The sequence below is a fragment of the Triplophysa rosa genome, linkage group LG3, assembly GCF_024868665.1.
Source record: "Triplophysa rosa linkage group LG3, Trosa_1v2, whole genome shotgun sequence".
In the NCBI taxonomy this organism is placed as follows: Eukaryota; Metazoa; Chordata; class Actinopteri; order Cypriniformes; family Nemacheilidae; genus Triplophysa; species Triplophysa rosa.
The window spans coordinates 3369303-3394813 of NC_079892.1; the positions used below are offsets into that span (position 1 = coordinate 3369303).

The 25511-nt window shown below is 39.9% G+C and overlaps 1 protein-coding gene across 1 annotated transcript in view; it reads right to left on the minus strand.

Annotated features, from left to right (window-relative positions):
* Positions 1-307: 307 nt before the first annotated feature.
* The window catches only part of cspg4 (chondroitin sulfate proteoglycan 4), a 46199-nt gene continuing 20995 nt past the window's right edge, over positions 308-25511 (minus strand). The window contains exons 2-10 of the mRNA XM_057330313.1: positions 20803-20966; positions 15934-19485; positions 13938-14390; positions 9682-9858; positions 6697-6895; positions 6383-6514; positions 5819-5979; positions 5374-5557; positions 308-4586 (exon numbers count right to left, since the gene is read on the minus strand). Coding sequence (XP_057186296.1) covers positions 3262-4586; positions 5374-5557; positions 5819-5979; positions 6383-6514; positions 6697-6895; positions 9682-9858; positions 13938-14390; positions 15934-19485; positions 20803-20966 — 6347 coding nt within the window. The 3' untranslated portion in view covers positions 308-3261. The remainder of the gene's footprint in view (positions 4587-5373; positions 5558-5818; positions 5980-6382; positions 6515-6696; positions 6896-9681; positions 9859-13937; positions 14391-15933; positions 19486-20802; positions 20967-25511) is intronic.

The following is a 25511-nucleotide window of genomic DNA, read 5'->3' on the forward strand; positions in this document are numbered from 1 at the left end:
CTGACTTTGAGTCATTCCAAAGAATGAGCCAAGAATGTGAAGAAATCGAAAGGCCGCTAGTAGGAAAGTATGATGACAGGCCATTACATATTGATGGACACCCTTGCGCCCTCTGCTGGTTGAAACGAGGCACAACATACTGCGACTTCAAGACTGCATAAATCTGGAGAAAGTTTTCTTTAAAGAATGTAAATAAAATTGTAACACTGTTGAAATGACTTGATATTGATCAAATGGAACATGTTTTATGTGCTTGTAACATTTTACAGAAACTTAACAAAATAAAAGAAACTTTCTGTACTTTTAATATTTTATTTCTACGTCGTTGAGGAATTGTGGCATATTTTATTCTGCATGACATAATAAAATGCATGTTCACAAGAAAAGAACTAAACTTTAAGTGGCTAAAAATAAATTATAACACTGGAAAAGGAAATCTCACCCACAAATGAAATCTTCAAAAAGCTGGAGAAAAGTGCATTTTGATTCTTATGACAGGTTAGCTGATCTGAAACAATTATTTACAAGCAAACTGAATGTAAAACACAAATAAGAGGGTTGTGGGTGGAGTTACGTGGTTTAGGGTTAAGGGTAAATAATTCCCATAAACACACAGAGAACAAACACATATCCTGAGTTTTAATGTAAATCTCATTCTGCTCTGCAGAAATACAGATACAAAATGTCCTGAGAGGTCTCAGATAGGCTATTACAACCCCAGGATACGCTGTTAACACTAGCTTAAAAGAAGAAAAAAAGATTGAGATTTAACAGTGATATTGATTCCATATGCAGTATATTGGGAACAGACCATGTTTCGCTGTCATTAAAATGCTGGAATGATCATTAGGAATTGGTCTATGATCAAAAACTGATTAAAAACATTTACCCAGGTAAGATATGTTTTTGAATGAACATATTTTGCCCCCAAATCTAGAATCCAACAAATCTGGATGCTAAAAAAATGAGGCCTGACCTACTGAGATAAATCAACACAATTGTTTGATTCAGGCAGTAAAAAATTTGACATGTCAGAGTCATTTCTGTCAGAATTTAAGACTAAAATCGCGGTTTATACACGTCCAGAAATGCAACAATGACACGGATGTTTTTTTCACCCAGAACAGCCAAAGGCAGAGATTGCAAAACATTTTCGATTTACGCTCAAACGTCCACCTTCTGAAATCATATAAAACCCAGCCACATAACCATTTCATACTTTTAATATTTTTATAAAGTTTCTCTGAATGTGAGCTCTGGAAAATACCGTGTAAAAAATAATGACCTCATACCTTCCCTGCAGCCAATCAGGACACAGAGAGAATACACACAGCTGACTCACTTCCTGTACGAGCTGCGATTCTGAAGAATATCTGACAGCTCTTCAGTGCCTGGAATCAGTGCAGCGGATGAGCGTTAACACACTAAACAAATACAACAATCAGAGCAGAAAAAAGATAGATTCATAAGAAAATAAAGACAGATGCATTCTTTCATACTGAGATTTTGGTTAGTGAACATGAATCGGCAGCTACGCTTTGCTCCCGAACCATCAAACTTTGTTTTTGATAGAAAAAACTTTTTATAATATAGCTTTGAAATGACACTTCAGGCACAGCATGATTTTAAAATGGCACTGCTGTAATATGATAAAAGTAAGACTTTTAAGAATTTTAAGGAATGTTCTTGGTTCAATGCAAGTTAAGCTCAACACACGCATGTATAAACAACAACATCTGTGGCACGTGCAGATTACCGCACAATATTTTAACTACCAAAATAAATGTGAAGAAGACATTTACTATGAAAGACCACGGAACAGACCATTCCAATGTTCATTTAAGCAGCACTTCTAGAAGTATTGTGTCCGTTCCATGTTGAATTTCAACTAAATCAAACCTCAGGAGTGACATAAAGTCATCCAACAGCAATGTGAAAGACTGACAGCATGACAAGACGTGTGAAAACTGTCAAATAATTTTTGAACCATTGCTTAAAAGTGAATCTGAACTTGTTTTCTTTGCAGTATTTGAGGTCTGAAAAAATACAGAGCATCTTTTCTGTTATTTTCACCTGTTTCTCCAGGTTTCATTTTCCGCAGATAAATGCAAATTCTTTTTATTTGAAATTTGGGAGAGATATTGTCAGTTCGCAGAATGAAACAGAAATTATCATCTAAACACATACCTATAAATTGTAAATTTTAAAATCAGACAAATGAAATGGTCTCTTAAATTTGATTCCGCGGCTGTATGAATTCAATTAGAAAAACTTTTATTCAGTAGAATTTAAGGAAAATGTGTTGGCCACAAAAATTCTTCTTTGCTTCATTAAACATCTCTTTCTGATAGTGTGCATGCCTAAAATCATAAAAAATACTAGATTAAAAAAAAAAAAACATGTCACATATGTTGTCTATAGAACTTAACCCGGAACATTCCTTAAAGATCAATTTTAAACCACGTGACACCTGCTGAAAATACATAAACATTGATCTGTGTTCAAAAAGCACCTGAACACAAATCAGAGACCTGACACTGTGAGATTTTACGTTATTTAACGCTGTAACATACATACAAACCATTGCTCAAACATATCAAACGTATGTTCTTGTCCAAAAGTACCATAAAGTTCTCAGTCGTCTAATTTTGTTCTAAGAGAGATAACCATCAGCACACACAGTTCTGGTCGTGACATTTCAGAAACTATAAATCAAACAAGTGCTGAATTTCAATTCATCATTACGGCAAGAAATGTGTAGAACGCTGACTGGAATGATTCAAGCAAGCCTTGAAAGCACTGTCCACTCTCTTCTCCATCTCAAACCCAATACTGGTTCTTTTTCAGCGGCGGGTTTGTTGTCCGACAGTGCTGTATCAACTCGGGATCCGTCCCTTTGGAGTCCATGTTGGACATGGGGATGGTGTTCGCCGGATCGGTTTTCCTGAACGTCTCCTGACTCATCTCTCCGTTCTTCGGCTTCGCCGCCACCGTCTGAACGTCGTGCTTGCCGGTTTTGTTGCGCCGGATCAGGTAGTAGACCAGAAGCGCGGCGATGAGCATTAAAAGAAGAATGACGAGGATGGGTATGAGGATCGCCCACAGCGTGTTCCTTCTGGACACCACGGGGGTCGCTGCGGTGGCCACGTCTCCTCTCCATCTGGGTATGGGTGAACCTACGGACACGGGTGGAGGAACTTTGAGAAGAGTCGCGGCGTAAGCGCTGGAAGGATCGTAAGGCGTGGTGTGGAACGGCAGGACTCATTCTGCGGGAGGAACGCCGTGAGCTTTCAGGAGGAACCGAGCTTCGTCTTGACCCTGACCAGAGGTTGTGTTTAGGATCTCGAGGGCAACCCGTCCGTCATCCAAGTCTCTCTGAGTGAAGGTGCTCACAGGTTGGCCTTCCTCTGGCCCGCCCCTCTTAATAAACCGAGCGCCATGCGGTTGCTGGATCACACTGAAGGTTGGAGAACTTCTGGTCTTGTTGGCTAGAGGTGTAGCGTCCAGCAACTTCTTGTCCATAAGTACGGTAGTGCCTTGGGGGAGCAAGGGATTCTGGGCCATCTTAGCCAGAGGTTTCACGTTAATGTTGAGGGCGGAGGAAACGTTCGCCGCTCGGCTCCGGGCCACAAAGGCCACGCTGTCCCTCGGCGAGGTGGACTTGACGAAACGTACGCTCACTCGTCCTTCTTTGATCTGCTTTTGCGTGAACCCCAAGGTGGGCTGTCTGTCTACCATTATGGCGGCGTATTTGGGTGCGTTGGTGATCTTGTAGATCACGTCCTCGTCCACGGTTCCCCCGGTGGAGGCACTAAGCATGTCTTCGGTGATCAGCGTCTCGTCGTCGCCCTGCCTCACGTGGATCTCCGGAGCTTTGTTTAGCACCAGAGTTCTTCCCATGACCCCAATATGCAACGTGTACGGGTCCGTTTGGTGCTTCCCATCGGACACCGTAAACTCCATGAAGCCGTCAGACAGGCTCCCGTCGCTGACGAACGCAACCCGTCCCATGTTGACATCGTCCTGGCTAAACTGTTTGATTTGTTCTCCGGTGTCAGTGTAGATCAGATATCCGTTAGCGGGGCTCTTCGAAACGGTGAATTGGACCTCGTCGGGTGTGTTGTCTTGGTCCACCGTGTTGAGGTACTCTTTGGAGATGATGGTCGTGGAACCCTCCAGGACCTCCAGAAGCCGGTCCAAGCTCACGACCTCCGGAGGGTTCGAGTCTCGTCGCCTGATGGCGATTCGAAAGATCTCCTCCAGGACCAGAGAGCCGGGCTGGGCCTGCGGAGTGTGGCCGCTGGGGTTTAAATGGACACGGAATGAGAAGCTATCGGAAGACGCGCCAGAGTCGTCGTGGTGGTATTCTAGATCACCGCGATTCACGTCGTCCTGCAGGAAGAGGGGAGCGTTGCGGGGCAGGTCGGACCCTCCGAGCACGAGTCGTCCGTGAACGGGGAATTGACGCACCTCATATACGATATCCTGGCCCGCACGCTTCTGCTCAGGCAGACTGGCCAGAAGATTAGAAGCGTCCAGCACAGAACGGTCAATCACTTTGGATTGACCCTGCACCACTGACACACCTGCAAAACATTAACATAACACCAGAAAAAATATTAATATATCTCCAGTTTTTAAACAATTTTGATCAAATATAATCACTTGAGAGTGAAACTGTGGATAATGTAATATTATGTCATTTGTGTTTTTGATGCTGTGTTGATAACAAACATATGATAATAGAATGAATGATTTAATATAATGAATACTTTAGAACCCGTTTAACATTTTGCCTTAAAGGGATAGTTCACCCAAAAATGAAAATGATGTCATCATTTTCTCACCCTCAGATTTACTGCCATAGTAGGGAAAATAAATACTATGGCAGTAAATGGGGGATGAGATGTGTTAGGTTACTGACATTCTTCAAAATATCTTCCTTTGTGTTTAGCAGAACAAAGACATTTATACAGGTTTGGAACAATCTGAGGGTGAGTAATTGATGACAGAATTTTCATTTTTGGGTGCACTGTCCCTTTAAGAGCCACCATATTTTGAGTGTGACTAACAATATTAATAAACAAAATAAACCTAACTGATCGTATTATTTATAAAAAAAGATATTACGATTACATAGTTATTGCGAGTGGACTATATAATTTGATTTTGGTTGTGAAAATCCTGAAATCGTGAAATCGTACACATTAAATAGCTAACTGTGACTACAAGTCAATTTGAATTATTAAAGCAAATTTAATTCAGGGGAAAAAAGCTCGAGACCACAGCACTTTTCTCTGGTAGAATACATTTTTCCAATAAAAATTAGTTTACCAACAAAAAAGTGTAAAAAGTCATATGTAAAGCAGCTACCTTTGTTCATCCAGAGCTGAGACGACACATTTCGATGGGCAGCATAGTACGACACAGTAACCGGGAGGCTGTGCTGTAACTCTGTTGCCGGGGGAGACGACAGGGCCAGCTCGACTGAATCTCTCAGCACCCAGAAGGGCTCGGACGGCATCTGGTGTTCGTAATACACTGCACCTGCATCCACCTGAATACATGAGAAGAAACAAATATTGAGCCTTAAAAAGTCAATGATTCACAGATACTGAAAACACACTCATTAGAGAAATCTAAAGATTTTACAATTAAACATGAATGAACTGTAATTTATTTAGGCCTTGAGTGACAGTGAGTGAAATGCTGCCCTCTGCAGTCCACTAATAAAAATGAAATGACGACACCCTCTAGAGGCCAGAGCATCACAAGCACAGTTTTATTAGCAGCACTATAAATATGTGGCACTATTCACCTCAGTCTGTGTGAATTTGGTGATCTCTTCGAACTGTCCGATCTGATTGGGTCTGATTATTCGTCCCAGGCGAGGAGGCTTCACCAGAGAGTATGTGATTTCATCACCATCTTCACTTGTTGTGGCTCGCAAAATATCTCTACCGATCACCTGCCTGGTGCCTAATAATACATGTATATTTCTTTGGTTAACACAGAATGTTGTATATAGCAATACTGGAAAAATGTAGGATATATAAAATAGAGACTGGTTCAAAAAATCTAATTTAAACTTGGAAAGAAACACAAACATTTAGGATTGAGAACCAAATATTAAGATGGTCTAATATTCAAGTAAATATTTGTCAATTCTGAGTCGAATCGAACCCACGAGCTTTGTGTTGCAAACGTAATGCTCGACCAATTGAGCTCCAGGAACATTTTCTCCTCAAGAGCAGGTTTATATTAAAAACGAACAAAAGGGATTCTGTACAAATACAGATGAAATTTCAGACGTGTCTGATGGGAGAGAACTTGTCAAGAGAGGGAAAGATTTTGATTTGAGCTTTGGATCTGTGAAGCCCACCTGGGAAGATCATGAGTTCGCCTTGCGTTTCCATGGCGATGGTGAGTTGTCTTGCCGCGACGACGAAGCGGTGGAGAGGTGAGGTGTGCTCTCCATCAGTCACGGTGAAACTGAACCCTCCGGATGCCGAGCCTGAGATCAGACACGAGCACAACAATCATATTTTCACAATTCCCACTGAAATCTGATCGTGAATCAAACGTCAGACCAGAAGATTCTGGAAGTTTCATTAAAGGTTCTCTGTGTAAAAACGACAGAATAGAAACTTCTTTGTGGAAGTTTTTAAAGATGTGTAATATTTTATTTGAACCCACCCTGATGAATAAAAAAAACTTCTCCGTTATTGATCTGAGCCTGCGTGAAGCTGTCCACGCTGTCATCAGGCGACGCTTTCAACGCCACGATCCCATTGGCCGGCTCCTCGATGGCGTAAAGCAGCTCCTTCGGAGGCGTGTCCTCATCATCAGTGCTCAACATATTGGATGTGATTTCAGACTTCTCACCAACCAGAAGCTGAAACGGAAACATAGAAAAAGCGAGATAAACAAACCCATAAACAAGATGCAACAAGCGTGTTGTGGGGTTTTTAAGCACAGAGGGGACTAACTGTCTGATGTTATTGAGATGGGAAAATGGCACTGGAATGTTCCGCTAATGGATCTGTAATGGACGAGTCGCTGTCGTTCTTAAACTATCATGTTCAGCTGGGAGCCACACGTCCGTTTATCTGCTCCTGCTCGCTTTCACTCGCTCCATGTACCGCTCACGTGAAGAGAGTCTGTGGTGTGTAGCATTGGAACACAAAGCCCAGGACTCGATTACATTTAGTAAGATGGTGATCAGCATCTCGGGTACCAGAGTATTTTGGGGTCCATTAAAGCATTTCTTAAGTCACATTTTTATAAAACATGAGCATCATAAAATTTTGAAGGGTGAAAAACATTTGCAAACAAAATATTTATGATGGTAACAAAATGCACAATTTACATGCATTTAGTGGATTTGCCTGCCAACTTACTTCTTGTCTGGGAACTGCAACATAATGTTTAATCTATTTGATTAAACATGAAGATATTTGTTAACATTAGCAAATGCGTTAACTAACATGAGTTGACAATGAGAATGATGGATTATCAGCATTTATTAATCCCTGTTAATGTTAGTTAATGTCAATACATTTATTCCTGTTAGTTCATGGTGGAACTTTTTATTTAAAAAAAATAGTAAATGTTGAATTTAACATGAACTAAGTGCTCATGCTAGCTTATGCAATTACTAACTGTTAACAAATACAACCTTATTGTAAAGTGTTACCAAAACTTACCTGTAAAATGTAATATTAGAAAATATAAATATAATAAAGAAATATAGAAAGTCACGATAGGCATAGTTTCATCGACAGAAGACTAGCTCATATTTGATTCTGACAGCAACACCATGACCTGTATTATAAGATATACACTTTACAAGAATATAAAAATTAAGAGACCACTTCAATATTATTTTCATTTTTTCTGAATTAACTATTTCTAGGTACGTGTTTAAGGTAAACATTCGTTTTTGTTTCATTCTGTCAACAATATATATATATATATATATATATATTAATAAAATATATATTTTAATTTTTTCAGTGACAGACCAATTGATATTTTATTAGCTTACATACAGATGGTTCAATTAAACCTTGAATGTTGTCAATTCTTTAACAAAATTACAACATGTTACTGAAAACTGTTAATGTTTTGTGGATATTTTTTTATTTGAGTGCCAACTTTTACAGTTTTAAAATGTATAATCATATGTATTGTATCGAATTGTGAGCTGAGCGCATCGTTATTATTATTTGCAGAAAGTTAAAATGGGAAAAACTGGTCAAAACAACAAAAAATATGCAACGTTTGCAGATCTTGAATACTGCAAAGGAAATAAGTTCATCTTTATGTTTAAACAATGTAATACTAATGTTTTTTACATGTATTTTAAGATCAATATAAAAATGAATATAAGTGAGAATAAGCCTGTTTTTTTTTTCACTTTCATAGGTCTTTGCATTCTCTTAATGTTGTTGGGTGACTTAATGTCATTCCTGAGGTTTGTTTCTGTTCAAATTCAACACACACTGGACTGGAGTTGCCAAAATACATTGATTAAAGACAAACCCAGAGTGATCTCTTCATTTTTCCAGTGGCTGAACATAATTAAACAATATTTCCATGTAAATAGCTAGTAAGAATCTTTTATGGCTGGTATATATTTGGCAGGTGTGTCAATAACAAAAAGCTCTGATGCTAGCAAAGGCATCTGTTCCTCTAAGACCTCTGTGCACTCTGTTACATAACATGATGTATGTTATACCCATCTTCAGCCACTAGGTGGCAGCACCAGATTATAGCCAAACAGCTGAAGTTCACAGGACAAATCGAATCTAAATTGTGTGGGAAATTGCTGTTTCTTCATACTCAATATTTAATGGACATAACATTGATCTGTGTGAAGCTGTGTGGCATATCTAATGGCAGCGAGCGGAATCTGTTGTGACGTCTCTCTCTGATTGGACGGGTGCATCTCTACAGGGTCTCTGCAGCTGAACGCTGGGGCCCAGAAACGGATTCATTACTATGTTTGTGTAATCTTGTGTTTGTGTGTGAGTGAATCTCAGGAAGAGTATATATCTAGGTCATATTTTATCCTGAAAGCCAAAGAAAGCTGTTCTTATTTTGTAGTAAGGAAATAAAGCCTATTTTCAGGACCATTATGATTATGTCACATTTATCACAAGATTATGTCACATTTAAATGATGCATCTCAGTAATGTAAGTGAGCTTATTCCTTTGTTTTATTCATGCCAAATGCATTTCATTTTTTGCTTTTAAAATAAGACAGATATTTGTGTGTGTGTGTTTTGAAAATGATGATCTGAAATCTGTTATCATCCATAATCACAGAAAATTGCGGCGTTCGGCATTAAAGAATTCCCGATACAAACCAAAAGAGACGCATCAAAACCCGTTTGCATGTGTAAAATCACATATCATTATTTCACATTTTGCGGGAGTCACACGGTGCCTCTGATTGGCCGGTTTCTCTCCAGCCCAGAAGCCAAATTCTCGCCACCGTCATGGTTTTCTGAAAATATGATTTCCGCGTCGACCAGAAACCACAGACAACATCAAGTGCGCATTGAATGATACTCTGTGTTCCGTTGGAATTTTCCGAATACGTCTCTGTTCTCCAACCCTCATTAATGTGTAAAACAGGGAATGAAAGACAGAGTTTTGACGGACAGCTCTGCATACCTCTAGTCCAGTGTTGCGTCGAATGATGGGAGCTTCGTCGTTCACAGGTTTGACGGTGATGCCGATGGTCAGGGATAGACTCCGGCGAGTGATGTTGAAAGCCGAAGCCATGAGGGTCAGACTGTCTTCTGTGGTCTCGCTGCTGTCGTGGAAGTAGAAAACCTGGCCCTGCTGTACCTGAGGACACACGTACAGGAGAAGTTATTTTGAAGAATTTGACTTCTATTATGGACACAAAACCACCAAGACATTTCTCAAAATATCTTCTTTTGTGTTTTACAAAAGAAAGAGTCATATACAGATTTTAACTGACATGAGGTGAATAAATGCACCTTGGCTCAATGCGTCTGATCATGTGGTCTAAACCATAAAGCCATGTCCGTTTTCTAATAACACTAACTCGATTGTTAATAGCACAGCTGTTCGTCTATACAGACATTGTAAACAAGCCATTTTCCGGTCCGTTCCATCATTTAAACATATTTAATATACATCCGTCACACTACAACTGGATTTACTGTGGGTGGTCAGATAAACTCTTTAAACAAAGCACAGATTTAACACAACAAACATAACGCACGTTTCCAAGAAGCCACGTGTCATGTGAGAACCGTCTGGGGCAGGAGGTCAGCCGACAGATTTGTAGAGTTTGAGAGATTTTGAGAAGAGATGGTTTTCTTTTATAAGAGGCGTGACATAGGCCATTTCCACCCGGTGAGCAACAAAACGGGTGAAAACAATCCTTCAGTTTTACATTAAGGGTTTATGAGTGATCGTATACAGACCCGGGACCAATGAATATCCAGACATGACTCGAAAAATCGTGGGAAAATTGTTAGGTCACCTATAGCATCTTGGTGACTTTTAAGGAAACCATACTATTAAGATATAAAAATACAAAATGAAAAAATGTGTAATAACTTGCTAAATAATGCAATATGTGATATCCTCGCAGTCCTTCCGAAACATTGTGTGTCCAAATTCGCTGTTTATAATGAAATGGACATGCACTTTAATACTTTTTAATGGTTCGATTTTTGCAAAACCCAATGACAATCATAAAGGGCGACTAATAATAATGACGTATGACAAATAATAAACATCAAGAATTATGGAGATACAAGGTTTCGGAAGGATATATGCAATACGATAATGCTTTATAAAGTTTATCAAATCAATTTGAACAACGTTGAAACATTTAAAACATTAACCAACATTTTCTGATTGTTGATCATCGGCTATTCTTCAAACATAACTTTTTAAAGTATTAAGACCCATACAGTTATTCATCAGTCAAATCATTAATACAGCCGCGGAAATAAAAGAGAAACTAATTTCAAAATTAATTTCAGTTTTACTGAATTTACTTGTTGTAGGTATTTAGGTCAAATTATTATTTTTGTTTTACTCTGTAAACTACTAACAATATGTCTACCTAATTTCAAATAAAAATTGAAAACTGGAGAAACAGGTGAAAATATGTAGTATTTATAAAATAGGTGTATTTTTTCAGACCTCAAATACTGCAAAGAAAACAAGTTCATATTCACTTTTAAGCAATACAACAGTCATATTTCTACATGTATTTAGGAAAAGTAAAAAAAACCAAATATTTTTATGTTTTCATGTGTCTTGACATTGTGTCAGTCGTTCACATTGCTGTTGGATGACTTTATGTCACTCCTGAGGTTTGATTTTGTCGCAATTCAACCGACACTGGACTGGAATGACCACAAGACATCTAGAAATGCTCCTTAAATGAAAATTTGGAACGGTCTCTTGATTGTTTCCATGGCTCTATATGCACATTTGTGACTCATATCTCAATATTTTGCAGCCCTAATACAAAATCAATCATACTATACTAAAGTCCCAGCTCTGAACAGAATCTTCAGCAGAGAAAAGCCATGCCTCATTTCTCAGAGCTGCTGTTAAATCGTGGCGTTTGTCAGGAAATCGATAACCTTTGGCGACTATTTACGGAAGTTGTCATTTTTGTAATAGAGGTGAAATGTTTTCCGGATTGTTTCATGTAAGATGCTAATGGCTCGATTCTTTCTCCCTCTCGCTTTCTTTTCAAAGCCCAGAGCTGTTTTGAAATGTTTTAATCTGAATGCGTCGGGAGCGTCTGCTCCTCCGCCATGCCGTAGGCTGTGATTACAATCTATCCCCTGGAGTGGAAGCTTTGACTGCCAGGAGGCCTTTACAAACCAAGCACAATAAAGAAAAAAACGCCACATTTTGTCCAGTAATGAGCGTGATGCACGCATCTTTAATTCTGGCACAATTTCGAGAGCCGAACATCAGCCGATTTCCTCCATGTATGGAACGTATTAAAACTGCTGGTTCGAGATGTATTACAGAAACGATTGAGTAAAACATCAATGAAGAAGTCCAGAAGGAAACGTGGGGCAGAGGACAGAATAAACCAGAGCTGTTAAGATATTATGCATTACGATGTGAAGTGTAACAGCTCTTATGGAGCATGTAATGAAGTTATTCTGACAGCTGGACATAAACCACCAGTTGACATCGATTCTGAACTTCCCATCTGTGATCAATCGCTTTCATCCCGTGTCTCAAACCGCTCCGTCTGTGACTGATCTGAGACCCGCTTTTCTTTCTATAAAATACCTGTCAGTCTAACAAGAGTCTTAATTGAATACAGAAGTAGTCTGGGTTGTTTTCAACGCGGTATGATTTTCTTCTGCGGAGAGAATATAAGATTAAATGATTTTTTTTTCTGGAGATGTCCATTAAAATGACAAATAGACCACAATGCTTTGAAATCACATTTGCACACAAACTAAACACGTCATATATGCTTTAATAAATGCAAAATAGCATCAAACTCTTTTTTTGTGTGAGTTTGGAATGACATGAGGATGAGTAAATGATGACAAAATTACTAACTTTACATCTTTACGTCTTCTTTTTTAGGGACAGTTCACTTAAAAATAAAAATTCTGTCATTGATTCACCCTTATGCCATTACAAACCTGTATAAGACTCTTTTCTCTGTGGACCACCAATAAGATTTCGAAAATAACACAAATATGTTTTACAAATGATCACTGATTTTAAGACTTCAGAATTCCTCCCGAGTTAATCTGGTCTCGATGGCCTGGCTCTGAGCCTGGCGGGATGGTGCGAATGCTTCATTACGGGGATATATGGGCCAGTTTATTCTGGCCCCGGGTGGCGAGGAAGCGCAGTCAGAATTTCCATCATGTTGGAACAGAAGTCAGAAGAGCGACGACTAACCACTCTCTCGAACAACAGCGTACACATTCTACCGCCAGATTTTCCCTTCTCATTTTTTCCACTAGAAGACCTTTGGGCCACTCCGCTAAATATCATAACACACAGTAGTTTCAGGGGCCCAGTGGAAACAAAGAGAGCTTAGAAAATCTCCTCAGACAGAAAGAGAAATGGTTTCTCTGTGCCTCGGAAACACAGCAAGCATCTCTGATAGCAGAGACGTGAGTGCGGCGTGATCAAGGTCGGTCTCAATGGCTGTTTTTCTGCGACCGGCTTGTAAATTAAGATGCGGAAAATGCTATTTTACGCCTGACTGTACTTTACTGATGTGGGGAACATCAGGCAGGGATGCTGGTTGTCTCTTAGAAAGCATTATGTGCTGCTGTGCGTCCTTTTAATTAAAACCAATGAAAGCTCCTGTGGCAGCTCTGATGTCGGGAGAAGAATTAACTCTCATTTCCAGAACACCAAGTACAAACAATGAAAAACAAACACCCTGTAATGAGACCATCATTAGCTCTTCCCACTGTTGACACTACAAATGAGGATTTAAAGAAATAAATCTCCCAAAAATAAAACTAAACCTGCATGACTTTCTGTCATGAAACAGACCCAGATAGCACAGGTACGTCTGTGAGATGTCTGCTAAAGATCTGGAAAACATCTGCTGTGTAAAAACATCTGATAAACGTCTTATGAAAGGCAGTTTTACATACATTCTAAATCATAAACATTCTACAGGCATCTTATAGATGTCTATATGACATCTGACAGGAAACAACTCAGTGACGTATTGCAGATGAGCAAACAATAAAAAGAAACGTCTTGCAGATGTAAATGCAGACATCAAATAGACGTCTCCCAGATGTATGTGTGCTATCAGGGAGACATTCTGAACATTACAACATGCTGTCAAACATCAACATGAGGGTAAATAAACATTGACAGAATTTAAATTGTGAAGAAGTGAAGCGTTCCATTAAAACAGGACTTACTTCGGCCCAGGTGAAGCTGACAACTCCGTCCTCGTCCTCCACATATCTGATGTCTCCGTGTTGAGGCGCCTCCTCCATAATAAACTCAATGCTCAATGGCCTGTAGAAGGGGTGCGTGATATTCAGAACCTCTTGGGTCAATGCCACGGATCCGCCCTCCCTTACGGTGAGGTTGACCACCTGGACAGGTATGAGCCGTGGGACAATGTCCACCTGCACCTCCACATTTTCAACTGTGGTGAAGCCATTGCTGACATCAGCGGTAAAGTGGTCCCTGCCTTGAAGAGAGGTGGACACGTAGACAATTCTGCCCATGTTTATATCCTCCTGTGTGAAGGACTGAATGTAGTCTAGGATCTTTGAGTCGTTGATGAGTTTGACCACGTGACCCAGGCGTGGAAACTCTTTGACAGAGTACACCATCTCTTTGGGGAGGATGTCTGTCTGGTCAACCTGATGAAAATGAAAACAAAGCATTCAACAGGTGCAGCAATACATTAACTTGGTTTGGAAATTACTTGCTGACTTTGAAAATGCATATATTTTGTCATCACTAAATCTTGCTTTAAAGGAATAAAAGGGATAGTTCACCCATAAATGAAAATTCTTTCATTATTTACTGACCCTTGTGTCATTCCAAACTTGTATGACTTTCTGTCTTCTGCAGAACACAAAAGAAGATATTTTCAAGAATGATGGTCACCAAACAACTTTGTCCCCCATTGACTTCCACTGTATGAACACAAAACCACTGAGACATTTCTCTAAATGTTATCTTTGTGTTCCACAGAAGAAAGAGTCGTACAGGTTTTCAACAAAACGAGGGTAAATGATGACAGAATTGTTTATTTTTGGGCGAACTATCCCTTTAAGTCAAGCTTACTTGGTAACAACATTTTAAAAGCATAAAATATTATGATATATTTAATGGCTCTGAATGAGCCAATATCATGAATAAGATTTACCTGAAACCCTATATTCAGTATGTGATAAATCTTGAAATACTGATGGCAAAGCAGCACATAAATTACTATCAAATGACCAACGGAGGCAGAGTTTGGATTTGGATTATTGCTGAAGTAAAATCAATGAAGCATAAACCATATTGCATAAACTACATCTCAACACTTTTCCTTCTTCTAAAATACAATTTCGCTTCAAATTTCAAAGCAGCTCCTGGATGGATTTACGAGCCCTTCATTCAGGGAGTTTCTAAGTAGTGCTCATGCCGTTCTGAAACCATGACTGTAACACACAGCTGTCGAACACAAATTATCATTAAGTACGGTGGAAACTGCCAAGGGCCTTTGAAAACTAATCTAAATATTTCAGCTCTATGGGACGTTGGTCATAAACTTTACAAATGATATGTGTATGTTTCTTTTCTAACCTATTAGCGTAAAAGACTCACCAAACACTGAAACAGAATTAGCTTTCTGGCCTGAGATAACAACACTTTATGGCTTTGAGAGAAAAGACAAAAAATAGGCTCTAACAGCCTCATTCATGAAGCATGAGAAGAACAAATTTCAGTGTAAACAGTTCATGAAAACCTTGCACATTGTCATCCAATTCAATCAGACAATTTATGTAACAATGGTTTTCCATCTGCTTGTGTTTTATGAATTGGATCTTCAGATGCTACTTTTTCAATTGAGTAGTTATTTATACACTGAACATAAGACATGAAAAACAAATGTAAACATTACTGATTTGTGTAACTTTGTGTAGACAGAAACAATCTGATACAACCGAGATGTGTTGTATTAAGATTGAACTACTCAAACCTACATAACTGGGACCTGATGTACGTATAAACTTTGCAAACACAACTTTCCATGCCTATATTATAAAAATAAACTGAGCAGTAATATGTGCACTCTCTACAGTCACTTTTGACTGTGCATACGCACACTTTAAGGATGAAATCTACACAAAGTTTTATACATGAGGCCCCTGGTCATCATATGTGGCATACACTCATAAAGTGGCTTACCTTCAAGTGGTCTTGGTCGATCACAGAATGTTCTCCCTCATATGCGATGATCACCTGGTTTGCCAATACCTCAGGCTCCGACAGGTAACCTTTCTTGAATATCTTAATCTTGAAAGTCCCCTCTGTGGACAAACCCTTAGCTTGCATGGTGAAGGCAAACGAATCTTTCGAACTAAGGCTCTGGTCATTGTGTTCATAAGAGACCACACACTTTGTTAAGTCCTCTTGTGTAAACGTTGAAGATTCAACTCCGCTGACTATAATCCTACCATCACTGGGAGCAGAAGTTACAACATAGATGATCTCAGCGGGACTTCTAATGTCCATGTTGGACTCTGCACTTAGCAGACTGGTGTTCAGGGTCTTGGTGCTACCGTGGTCCATGACTACCATGCTATTGTTGGCTATACGTAGAAAAGGGTCACCTGCCTGAACCTGAAGCACGGATGTGGTCTTGTGTAACCCGTCAGATACCTGAAGTTGGAATCGCTCGCGGTCGGCCCCGTGGTGGATGAACAAAACCTTCCCATCTCTCAGGTCAGCCTGAGTGAAACGGTAAAGAGGTTGTGTAGGGTCTGCTGATGAAACTATGTTTCCTGAAAGAATTCCCACTCGGACGTAAACCAGTTGGGTGTCATTAAAGTCCGAGTCATCATCTTTGAAGAGAATGTCATCAGTTGTCAATAAACGCTGGCCATTTCTAACTACATTAAAAAGTTTGTGAATTACCCTTTGAGGCACATGGTCATTCCTGGATTGTATTGCAATGTGAAACACCCCCCTCAATATCTCATGACCCTCCTCCTGCCAACTGTTGCCATCTCTGGCATCAACCACTAGGAATGTGAACTGGTCATGACTGCTTTCCGATCCATCATGTTTGTAGATCAGCCTGTTCATGAGCAGATCTTCATTACTGAAAACTTGAATTGCACCCTCGAACCTTTGCACGCCGGGCGGAGAGTCTCTGATAAGACGACCGTGTTTAGGATCTTGGGCTATTTTGTACACGAAATCTGTTGAGTTGGAGGTTTGAACCCAGAGATATTCCTTGTTTAGAATGTTCTCATTGCCCTCCAACACCACCAGTCTCTCATTAGTCAAGACAGGGAGATCAAAACCAGTCTGGATTTTGATCGGAAATGTGTATGACGAGGAGGGTTGATTGTCTACAAATACACTGAACTGGAACTGATCCGCAACATGACTGGCTGTGAAAGGTAATGTTCTGTAAATAATGTGCCTGTTCATAATGTCTTGTTGGGTGAAGTTCTCGCCCTCATACAGCACTTTACTATGGAAAAACAAGAATCCCTTGGTTGGACGTTTCTGAACTGTGTACGTAATTGATCTCGGATCAATCTTGTTAGCTACCCTCCCAACAGCTTGTAGTTCTTCTAGCCCAATGACTTTTGGGTACCCACGATAAACTTGGAGAGGACCCAGTTTAACCATTTTTACATGAGTGGGCATGATCTTAATGATAAAAGTGTTGTTTCGAATGATGGCTTGCCCAAGCTGTGCATTGAAGTGAATAAATTCTGTCTGTGTGTTCTTGAGGTCCACCGTGGTGTTGGGAATGTACCTCAGCCGATTCTGTTCTAGATCAGACTGATGAAATTGCGTCACTATCTCTTGCACCTCATTGTTTGAGATCAATTGCAGTTCTCCATATCTAAGCGACTGAGTGACGTAATACACAATGTCTCCTGTTTTTGGAGTGGCAGAAATGGCCAAATGCTGTATTCCAATTGAGGCAGTGCTATCCTGTGTTACTGAGAGGCCATTATTGGTGACCAGATTCATCTGTGGCTGGGTGATCAATAACTTAAATGTGGATGAGTAGCTAATCGAATCTCCATCCGAGACTTCAAGGGAAAGTTCTGCCACTGCACCTCCTTTGTGGACATAGTAGATGTTGCCCTCTTTCAGTTGTCGGCAGGTAAACTCTTTCAGGCTGATTCCTGGCTGGTTAGCGCTCTCCAGATATCCAGCAGGTGTTGGGGCTGATGTGACTGTGATCTTGATGTTGTCACACCGATTATCTGAATGTGAGATTCTGATGAGGTTCGGGCTCAAGCGCGTGCGCCCATTAGCCGTGACGGAGATGTCACCCATGATAATCTGAGGAATATCATTGACGGGTATGATGTCAACCTGAAGAATATACTGGTGTGCAACACTCAGGCACTCTGGGAGACTAGTTCCATGTGCAATCACTTCCAGCTGAATTTGGTCATTATACTTTTCGTTGCCATCATGGAGATACTTGATTTTCTTATTGACGACATCGAGAAGGGTAAACTTCTTTGTGCGTCTTGTGTTAATGTTCATATCAAGCACTCCATACCAGGGATCATTTATCAGAGAAAAGATTATCTGAGATTGACGAACACCCGCCGCTTGCAGACTGAATGTTGGGTTTAGGTTCACAATGTCGATAAGGGCCTCTCCACCCTCAGGAACCAGCAGTGGAATGACTTCCAAGAGCTTGGAAACATTGTGGAACATCTCTGGCAAGTCCATAGTAGGTAAACAGTGCCTTTCATCAAGACTGACATCGACATATGTGACTCTTACTGGGGGTGTTGTTGGTGTCTCCATATCATCGTAAGCGGAGTAGTCATAGTCCCCTTCACATTTCACGTGAATGTCTTTAGTTATCAGAGCATCCTGCAGGCTTCTGTCTTTCTGATTCACCTTGATTTCTCCTAAACATCCAATAAAAGATTCAGTTGTGAGCTCCTCCTCCACAAAAATCAAATAATCGTCCTGAAACGCATCCTTCATCTTCTTTTGAATGCCTCCCAGATACAGGTTCCCCACCAGATCCAGCTTTTCCGACCCATTTAGCGGAAGGGAAACAACCTCACTGTCAACATTAATCTGGAACTCCTTGGGATCTATTTGAATTCTGACTCTGTGCCACTGATCGTCGTCTACTCTAACTTTTGTGTTTGCCAGCACATGCATTCCACTCCCAAGATCGATCACACCTTTAAGGAGCCCTTGCATCGTTCCTATTGCGATGAAATCTGCCTGCGGTCCTGGATGGAAGGCCAACAAGGCATCCTCAATGGTCGTCTTCATCAACATCTCCAGGATGCGGGAGTCAGAGCTGCTTCTGGTCCATGTAGGGAAAGAGATGAAGGATTCAGGGCTGATGAAGCTGGTGGTTTCTCCATCTCCTGCCTCAAACTCATTGCTGCAAGTCTCCTTCGTGTCATAGCAAACGGTGGCTGCTGATTCCAGAATATCAAAGTCGTGAGACTCGAACTTGACATTGCTCATGCAGCCGCGCAAGGAGGGCACAGCTGTGCTTTGGTACTCCACCTCCAGGTCTTTCACACCTCCGAGGAACACTCCCTGGTCGATGTTCAGGTCCTCATCCACTCCGTCCATTGGAATAAAGGTTGTATAGAGGCTGTCCACAGCCATGGTGAGTTTGGAGTCTCTCAGAACAAGAGATACGTGATGGTCCAGAACGTTATTGAGCTGCAGACCCGTTGAAGAGGTCAGAATCTGCTCTCCAGATCCCATGTCTATCCTCGCCTGTAGAAACACACACACACACACACACACACACACACACACACACACACACACACACACACACACACACACACACACACACACACACACACACACACANCACACACACACACACACACACACACACACACACACACACACACACACACACACACACACACACACACACACACACACACACACACACACACAATTGTTACACTGCATTACACTGCACCTCATGTGTAAGTCGCTTTGGATAAACTAAATGTAAATTTAAAATGGCTTTTAGAATTGTAAAACTAGATTTGTAGTTTTTATACCTATCTTAAAATCCACCAGGTAACAAACGTAAGTTTAGGAAACTGACAGCACACCTCTCCATAGCATAAGGACTGTTTTTTGTGTTAGCAAGCACCAATAATTTAGTATGGTTTCTTGTCAAACCTAAGGAAGAATTTCCTTATATGCACTTCGAACCTCAAACAACTCTTGATATGCTATGCAAATTTTCTGGAAAACAAGACGAAGAAACTAATTAAGAACAAGACTATTTGCTGTGCATTGTTATGAAATTCATGCATTAAATATTCCGACATTGGCTTTGTTTGATTAGTCTGCACTTTCAAACACCACAGTCATTTAAAATGAAAATATCACCAAACTCATTTCACATCTGAAGCCTCCAAAGATGATGATGGAAAAAGTAAATGAGAATGAATTGTGGCAGTGGAAATGCGTTTTTAATGACAAATCCTTCTGCTGATGAAACAGTCACGGTACTGTCATATTGCAACATAATGGCTGCAGTTCCAATGTGTTTATATGTGCAGAGCGGGAGCCATTTTCTAGCGAGGCCTCAGATGAAATATCTCCGGGCAAAACGGTAACTCGTGTCATTTTCCATGTGTTGAGCTTAAAAACCATGCGGATCCAGTCACAGTGCAACTGGAAGCACATGCTAGTATCCTTCTCACCGCAAGGCAGACGACAAACCATCTCAAAAACTCACAAGAGAGTTAGTGTGTGGCTGATTCTGGGCCATGAGAAAATACTAGAGTTTGTATTTATTTGTGCAAACTATACATCAGTCTGGGATTTCATCTACAGCGCAGAGTAGATTCAAGCACTTTTTGAAAAACTGCGTCTAGTGAGGTTTTACTTGGCTCCTGATTGGCCGAATCTTTAGTAAGTAAACAGTACTTTAGCAGGCACTAAAAGTGAAACTTTGACAGCTCTGGTCTGTTTGTGAGCAAAAAAAGTGGCGGATCATGTATTGCTACTTGGCTTGGATTAGACCCTACAACCATTTGCTGTGCATAAAGCTGTGTGTCTCACCTGCAATCTGCCATTGTAGAGCTCCAGCGAGAGGTAATCACCGTGTCCCGCAGCCAGCAGGAGCAAACCGCTACGTCTGCTGGTTTTAAACTGGAGCGACACTTGAAAACTCGACAGGTCTTGAACAGCATCTATCCGGCAGTAGCTGTCCCCAAAATAAGAAGCTGCAAACATAAAGGAAGAAAGATATATCATTTTATATTAGAAATATTTCAACGATGACGTGCGCCAATAACGTGTGAATCTGGAAGTGGGAAGACGCACAGCAGATGGAAGTTTGGATTTAAAACGTTCCCAGCTGTCTTGTCAGCTGTTATGTAAAAACGACACAGGAAAATGTTCTGGAGACTAACGCCGTTGGCCCCATGAGAATGTTTATATAACTGCTTTGTTGCAGGATTCCCAGAACTTGGCGTAGTAATGTTCGACTCTATGCTAATGGAGCCACCTGTCTTTGTGATTTTTCTCTTTTTATATTCCTTTTTTAAATCACATTTATACACATCACTCCTGGGCTGTATGTCAAGGAGGTCCCTGTTTCATGGAGGAAACTTTCATGGGCCAAAGTATCAGCGTCTATGGTAACATTATACAGTCGGACTCACTGGGAAACCCCTGCATGGACTTCTGGGAAAGATCCAGAAATGGAACATTCTCACATTAACAGTGGTCAAACAGCGGTGGAGGGTCAGGGGTCAGCGTGTGCCTGTTTGCATCCCATATTTTATGACTGATGTAATTCCCTTAGCATCTTTATAAAACTGAACCAAAATTTCTCTGAAAATATTATTGTTACGACAAACAATGTCTGAAATTGTTGACAAAATGTTATATGCTCTCCTACTTGTAAATCGCTTTGGATAAAATGAATAAATGTAAATGTGAAATTATTTCTCTATCGTGCTTTTACAGTGTTAAAGGGATAGTTCACCCCCCCTAAAAAATAATAATTAAACCATATTCTTGTCATTTCAAACCTGCAGAACACAAAAAGATATTTTGAAGAATGTTGGTAACCACACCATTAAATGGTGTCCATTATATGGACACAAAATCATCAAGACATTTCTCAAAATATCTTCTTTTGTGTTACCTAGCTGAAAAAGTCATCTACAGGTTTTAAACCATATGAGGATATAAATTATGACTGAATTTTTATTTTTGGATGAACTCTCCCTTTAACAAAATAAAGTAAATATGGTAAACTGTAACTATGAATGGGTAAGGTTCACCATAGTAAATTTCTGTAAGGCCATAAAAATACAAACATTACATTCACTCGTTCACAATAAAGGCTTAGTTCACTGACAAAAAATAACATTCTGTCATTATAATGACTTTCTTGAATAACTATTCTTCAAATTCCTGCTTTTGTGTTCCACAAGAAAACAACATTGGGTGCAACTAAATAAATAATGGAATAATGGGATTTTCATTCTTGTGTGAACCATTCATATAACCTGATAAATATTCACAGCAGCATAGCAGCTGAAATCATTTAGCAAAATTGCAATTGTTTAGCTAATCGCTAAGAGCTTATTCTTAAAAACTCAGTCAATGGCAACCAGCCCAGTCGTGTCTCTGTCTGTGCTCCTCTGTGCTCTCTCTGATCTATACACAAAGCAAATAAAACGACTTTGGAGAGCTGCATACAAACATAAATTACGTGAAAGTGAATTGAATGCACGGGAAAATCTCAGAAAACCACTGGGAATTAAGAATATTCATGCACCAAAGATTAACCATCTTCAAAGTAATCGAAACTCTCATTTACACTCCTAGCGTGTTATACATCAGAGATGTTCACAGTTCAGCGAAAGGTTCTCACAGATACCTTCAAATACACGCGCTCGATACACTCCAAAAAACAAACACATAAATCTCCCAGAAAGAGCCAAACACAACAGGAGGGAGAGCCAAATGCTGAGGCTCATGTAATCTCTCGTATAATAATCCATAACGCTGAAAAGGTTATAACATTTAGATCTGAGTTTAAAAAAGACCGTTCGCACACATCTGAGTAACATAGATAGCATATAAAGCAGAGAAAGCACTGTGAATTTTAATGAAGCCACATCTATCTGAAGATTGTTACTGTGATTTAGTTTATATCAGTGTTCAAAGAACTTCAAAACGCACTACAGATACAGAGGCCAGATAGAGAAGGGAATTAACTGGGAATATTTCCCTCAGCTTTACGATCATCAGATCTGTTTTTGTTGGAATGTTCACGGCATGCACGGGTGGTAAAATGGCTCAACTGGAGCCCAAGGACTCAGAGGTTCAATCTCAGAGAACCGCCGCCTGACTGCACTGAGCATGCTCAGACCATAAGACACAGGGGCCAATGTGAGCCGGGCCTGCGTAAACAAATCTGGAACTCATTAAAACTCTTTGAGGGGATTCTAAATGAGACACATGTGTTCAGGACCCCCAACTCCTTCCAGCGTTCAACATGCACTATACATTTAACAAGGACTCAACGCGGCTATCATCTTTATAGGCCCGTCACGTTTCACTACATGATAAAAATGCAGCCGGCTTTTCCTTTGTTTGTGAATGAGCATCATTATTCTGTTGGTTAGTCCATTGTGAAACTCCATCCTTTTAAAACCAAAAGCACATCTGTTTTAACAGGCCGGCTCTTTCTTATGGGATGGAAAAGAAGGTGGCCGATTTGAATGACTGAAATCTGGAATTACTAAATCTGATTTGCATTGCCTGAAAAATGTATAGGCTACTTGCTGCACTTCATGTAATCTTCATATAGTTTTACAGTGCACTAAAACGAGTTTACTTACTGAATACTGTATAAAACAATGCTCTACGCAACAACAATAATTTCAAACTGAAGTTGAAAAACATTAAGCACAATAGTCAAGGTCATAGCCTAGTAGTCAAGGTCATAGCCTAGTAGCCTAGTGTAGTATGAATGGAGATATGCAATTTAAAACGCAGTAATAAAATAATTTATACACTGCGTAAAAACACATAAAGTAAGTTACAGGCTAATGTAAACTATTAAATATATATATATATATATATACAGTATATAGATAGATAGATAGATATATTGTTCGAGAGCTTGATGTCGCTGACGCGATTATGTCACACGCAATGCTTCGTTGGGCGCAGATTTCGTTTCCATGGAAACACGACAGCGACTTAAGGTGGATTCGAGGACACTTACGATGAGAATTTCGGCTATTAAAAACGATTTTGTCATGAAGTTGGAATAACGTTTTTGGATGACGTCAACAAAAACATCGACGAACAAACTCAGAGCTCGTGGTATGTCTGTCTCGAAATTTCATCAACATTTTTCATAAAATCTAACGTTAGTCAGACAATGAATAGGACTGTTAGCCCTTGCTAGTGTGCGACTGAGTAGCCTACTAGTTGTGTGCTACATTAGTTACTATTACTAAGCGTGAATGTAATGACATTAAATAAAGCATATGGTCAAATTATTAGGCCTCAGAAATAAACAAACAAAGAACGCCTCAAAAACACAACATGGTGTTTTATAAACGACATGAAGATTAATTAGCCTGCGAATCTAACTAGTACACAACCGGTCACGGATGTAAATAACCACCTGTTCCCTAACGAGACAGGAACCTCAACTACAAACAACAACACATAGATTTGTTTACTCACACTCGCGTCGTTCATCTCTATATTTCTTCATCCATAGAAAACATATGTATGAAAGGATGTATGAAGTACTTTTTATGATGAAAGCAAATAACGGGCTGTCAGGTTCAAGAAGTAATGAAATTAATTCATGCCGCTTATGTCATGCATCGTTTTGTTTGTTTGGGGAAACAGATGGAAATTACATGTTGCCATTTAATTACAACTGCCTTTGAGACATAACGATTTGTTCCTTAGAGGGGCGCTAAACATCAAGACATTGATTCGAATCTTTCATGATTCGAATCGTTTATCGATTCGAAACGTTAAGTGATTCGAATCGTTTATTGATTTAGATCTCTAGGCATTTTATCTAATTGGAAAACACAATATTTAAAAAAGAGTATTTTCTAAAGGATCTGTCCCATGGAATCTACATCAAACAATGTACAGAAATATAAATATTGAATTGACAATATAACGCGCTGCAATGTAATTCGGGAAAAAAGCTGGTGTCCCTTGGCATGTGATAAACCGGGTAGTATGCAAGCTGGGATGGAGTCCAGTTCTTTGATGTGGTTTTCTTACACACATTCATTTAATCTCATGATGGTGCTATTGCTTTGCTCTCACCCTGGGAAACGGTGTGTTTATGGACTTCTGCCAGGGCAGATGGCGCTATCTGCTCCGGTCTGTATTTTTAGTGTTTAAAGGGAACTGAGTGGTTCTCTGTCTCATCCTGTGGATGAATCGGACTCTCCCCAGTTCCCCAAAACCCTCCCGTTCCTTGTCAGACATCCGGAACATTCACACGGAAGAAGAGGCCAGGCTGTTTCCTCTGGTTGGTTATAGTTGCATGAAATATGCCAACTGTTGAGAATGTTTCCTGGGGTCTGTTTTAAAATTGCACTAGACAAAATCTAGAAATAAATATTAACCAATAATGAAAATCATGTTATTAATATTTGTTTGAAAAACGGACCAATTTTCTAGTTTGTTCTTCAATATTTTTATATAGGCTACAGTAGTATATAAAATACTATATAATATGAATATTATAATAATATATTGTA